Below are 4,127 nucleotides of genomic sequence, written 5' to 3'. Positions count from 1 at the left end.
GAGACCCTCAGCGATACGGCGTGTGTCCCTCTTTACCCTCTTTTGCTTACCTGACCCCGTGGGCGCCGATACCACCACGTTCTCTCGCCCCCCCAAGGCATCCAATGCCGCGAGCTGGAAGTCGTCCAGGGGGAAGGGGAATATCGCCTGTGCACCCAGGCGGGCAAGGAGGGAAAATGGAAGCGCCAGGGATGGGGAGAGGGAGGCATGACACCGGGTCAGAAGTCTCAGCGATTCGTGGCGTGGGCCTCGGCGTACGCGTTGAGTCATGGAGGTTGATGGGCGTTGACGTTCGTTCCCGGCCTTGGTGGACAGGCCCCCTTTCCCATACATTATCGTCCATCCCTACTCCCTCTTCCCAATGCCAGTAAACTCGTCACTCCCAATGAAGGGTGCGCTTGCTGGTTCAGAGTACGAAAGAGAGACAAGGTCAGGTGGGGCAATAATTACCTTGAAGAATTCCCGCTTCACCTCTCCTGTGCCTGTTGCGGCTACCGCCTCTTTCAAGAGAGCTAAGACCTCAGGAGTACCAGCCTGAGCTTTGATGCGGTCCAAAATGGACGAGCTGGGTCTTGATCGCGCGGCAGAGGTCGAAAGAGGAGAGGAGGCAAGGGAGGGGGGACTCGTCGAGGTCGTCGACGAAGTAGCTGCCGTTGCCCTTAAAGGGATTGACAAATCCGACGGGGAGAGGTGGCGACGGGAGGTAGAGAAATGCCTGAAACCCACTGCATAGAGGGACCAAAGAAGAAGGAGGAGGAGCTGGTACTTTCGCCGGGATGCTTTGCTCATCGCAGCAGCGTGAGACTGGCTCAACCAAAAGGGAGGAGGGGGAGGTGGCTACGTCGCGCGGAGGCCGGGAAAGTACAAAGCACGAAAATAATGCGTCGCGCAAGTTTTGCCTTCTGTTCGTGGTTAGGTGTATGAATCGGGTGCGACTGAGCGAAAGGTCACCTCATCTTGCACAGGAAGTGTACGCAGTTGCCGTTTCTGCTTTAAGGCGAGGCGGGGCAGTTTTAGAGAGCAGCTTCGCTGCCCTGTTGTAGATGGTGCTGATACGAAAAAAAAACACGAAAAACTGAAGTGGACGCAGAGACGACCTGGCGTACAAGCTTGACATAGCCTTGGGGCATGACGCGACTTGTTTGTACATGCTGTCTCGGCTTTAAACGTCAGGCAGGCGGGGGAATCTCGATATTCCCTGTTCGCAAAGCTTTCTCACCTCCTGCCACGCACGCCGGCTGGAGCTTATTCCCACCTGAGACTTTGACACAATTTCTTGCCGCATCCACAGGCCAGCACCGCCATCGTCGGCCGGAAGGGTCTACCATGGCTGTATCTACGAAATGGACGCGCAGAAGCCGCCATGGTCGTCCATCCGTACCCTCCTTTGCGCTTTTTTTCTTCACTGCGGCATCTCTCCTCTTGCGCTCCGCCTCCTTCGCCCTTGGCACTTTTTCGATGCGCCCCATGATGTCCAGTGTGCGCGACGCTCTAGCCTCTCCTCAAAAAGCCTTTCAAAAGCAAGCGCTTGTTCAGTCTTTGTTGGGTGAGTAAAGGTTATGAAAATGCAGGTCAGAGTTGACACACAGCTTTGAAATGATACCATCGCGGCAAGTTTGGAGGGGCGGTGATGTGACCAGATCAGATTTTTCTGTATGGATAAAAATATTTTCCGTCTTGGTGGCTGCTTCTTGCCTTCTTGCTAATTCTATAACCGGGACCTATCCCGTTGATATCGTGGCAGTACGTTGTCGAGACTCCTCCTTTCATTCCTCCCAATTCCTGCTCCCCTCCGACGACTCTCACTCGGTGCTCGGCCCCCTCCATGCAGACGTAGGTCCCGTGCCTCCTTCGGACCGGGATTTTCTCATAAATGGCTGGCGATGGCACTCACGAAGTGTCTTGAGGGACGTACGGCGTTTCCAGGAGGTAGCGACGCGGGAGAGGCAGGAGGTACTCAGGGGCGTGGAGGGATCCAGGTAAGGCGTAAGGGAAAGGTTTGCAGCAGCAGAAAAAGCAGCACTGCAGGATAAACGAGGCTGAAGGTTGCTTTTATTGACTCACCTTCCTTCCTTGCCCTCTTGACACCTCTCTCACCCCTTCCTCTGTCCCTCAGCCGCCTGCCCGCCTGCTACGACTTCTTTTGGAGCTTCTCCTGGGTGGCCCTCCTGAAAATCGAGAACCAGATTTTTTACCCCTTCCTCCGCAAAACCCTCCCCTCGGACCTCCGGCCCCTCTTGCAAGATCTGGAGCGCCAAGGAGAGGAGGTGGGAGGGAGGGTCCTGTCCTGGTTTTCGTTCCTCGCCGATCTTTCTTCGCACCATTGGCGTCTTCGCCTCCTTTTCCTTGTTCCCACGGAACCGTTTGCGTGCCGTGGTCTCCGCCCTGGGCCTGGCGCACGGCTGGGTGGAAGGGCACCGGCATCTCCTGTGATCCTCCTTCAAGTTTGGTTCGCCGCCCCACCTCATTCACTCGACTGCCCTTTTCTCCTTCCTGTCCTCCTATATTTCCTTTCCTCCCCCGTCACAAACCTCCAGGTCACCACGTTGGGCCAACGCCTTGGCCAGGTTGTGGGCAAGTTCCGTGACCCGTCTTCCCCTCCCTCTGCCCCCCCTTCCCCCCCTTCCTCCTCCTCCCTCCCTTCCTCCTCACGCCTGGCCCGCCTGGACGAGGCCCTGAGCCTCGCGGGGAAGATGGAGGTCAAGGTGAAAGATATGATCGACACGCAGGACAGCATGCTCGTGCCGGTGGTTGCCGCGTATTTGTCTCAAAAAGAGCAGAAAAAATTCAATAACAAAGGTAAGAGTGGGAGTCCACGGAATACGATTGTGGGATCATGGAGGAAAGGAGATATGCACGTCATGCGATGACGGCTGGTCGCTTTCTAGAACTTCCAACGGCTTATCTCTTCCTGCCTATCGGCGGACTGTTGCGACGAGCTTTCCTTAGGGGAGCTGGCCGGCCTTGTCCCTCACGTTTTTAAAGCTTAGACCACGCCTCGCCCCCTCTTTTCCTCCATTCCCCCACTTGACGCCTTCAGTGATTTCTTCCCTTGGCATCTTTAAAAGCCGCGTCCACCTGGTGAGCATGGCCGAGGCCGTGAGAGGCGACGCGACGGAGGAAACGAAATTTAAAAACCAGATACCGGGCATCGCCCAAGCGTTTCTTCCGCGATGGAGAGAGAAACTTTACAGACCTTTAGCGGTATGTTTGGAATGAGATTTTTGTGGGGAAGATGACGGGGGCTCAGAGGAGCGGATAGGAGGATGCATACATTTACATCACGCGTGACATGTATATTCCTGGTCCAAAAACGCGTCATCATCTGCCTGCATGGCAAATCAATGCCAAGACCGAAACGTGAGAAAAGCGAATGAGATGAAGAGGCCGGTATTTGATACAGAGGCAAAAGATGATATATATTAAGTCGCTCAACATGGGGGGCAACGTGTACAGTAGGCAGATCTGCATGAGATATCTCATTTGAAATAACCTTTACAGAGATAACTCATTTGAAATATCTTGGGACGAGAAGACGTAAAAAAAGAGTGACGTGGGTAATGACTCAATCTCACGTTAAGGTGTTGACGTCGTTTGTAATGCTCTTCTGCCGGTCGACGTGCAGAAAGAAGCGCTTTCTGTCCATGAAATTGGTGGATTTTCCGGACGCTCGCGCCGCATTACCCCCGGACGATACACGCAACCAACTCTCTCTCTTACGTAGGGAACTTTCCCGTAACAATGCTTCTTAGTGAATGACACGGTCCATGTGCGCTTATGCGGAGCTTTTGCGGTCATGGTTCCCGGACCGCCTTGTTGTTCTCAGGATCTTTTCTCTGACCAAGCGCACTTACGTCTCTTCACGTCACATTTGAATCCACTTTCAAACCTCACTATTTTTCTTCTCGTTTCTGTATCTTCCTGCTTCATGTTGGATTCACTTTTCCCTTTCCGTATCTCATGTTTCGAATAACCCTTCTCTCTTCTACCGGTCTTTGAATTTGGAGTGTTTTACATACTGGATGAAAATACTTAATGCTCTTTACACCTTAACCTCATTCCCCACATCTTGCACCCCCTGGCGTTGCCCCGCTATGCCAAGTAGTGAAATGCATCGTGGAAACGCG

General features: G+C 53.8%; 2 protein-coding genes across 2 annotated transcripts in view; one reads left to right on the top strand and one right to left on the bottom strand.

Annotated features, from left to right (window-relative positions):
• Positions 1–657, bottom strand: part of NGA_0090600 (uncharacterized protein) — a gene marked incomplete at both ends in the record, with an annotated part of 861 nt that extends 204 nt beyond the window's left edge. Inside the window, 2 exons of the mRNA XM_005855077.1 lie at positions 1–147; positions 451–657. The exon at positions 1–147 is cut by the window's left edge and continues 204 nt beyond it. Of these exons, the coding sequence (XP_005855139.1) occupies positions 1–147; positions 451–657 (354 nt within the window). The remainder of the gene's footprint in view (positions 148–450) is intronic.
• Positions 658–1,283: 626 nt separating this feature from the next.
• On the top strand, positions 1,284–3,085 carry NGA_0090700 (uncharacterized protein; the record flags this gene model as incomplete). Its single annotated transcript, XM_005855078.1, has 4 exons — positions 1,284–1,546; positions 1,838–1,979; positions 2,117–2,799; positions 3,069–3,085. The coding sequence occupies exons 1-4, from the start codon at positions 1,327–1,329 to the stop codon at positions 3,083–3,085; spliced, it is 1,062 nt and encodes a 353-aa protein (XP_005855140.1). The 5' UTR covers positions 1,284–1,326.
• Between the last annotated feature and the right edge of the window lie 1,042 nt (positions 3,086–4,127).

This window comes from Nannochloropsis gaditana (assembly GCF_000240725.1).
Source record: "Nannochloropsis gaditana CCMP526 unplaced genomic scaffold scaffold297, whole genome shotgun sequence".
NCBI lineage: Eukaryota > Eustigmatophyceae > Eustigmatales > Monodopsidaceae > Microchloropsis > Microchloropsis gaditana.
This window is presented reverse-complemented; position numbering and strand designations above follow the sequence as displayed.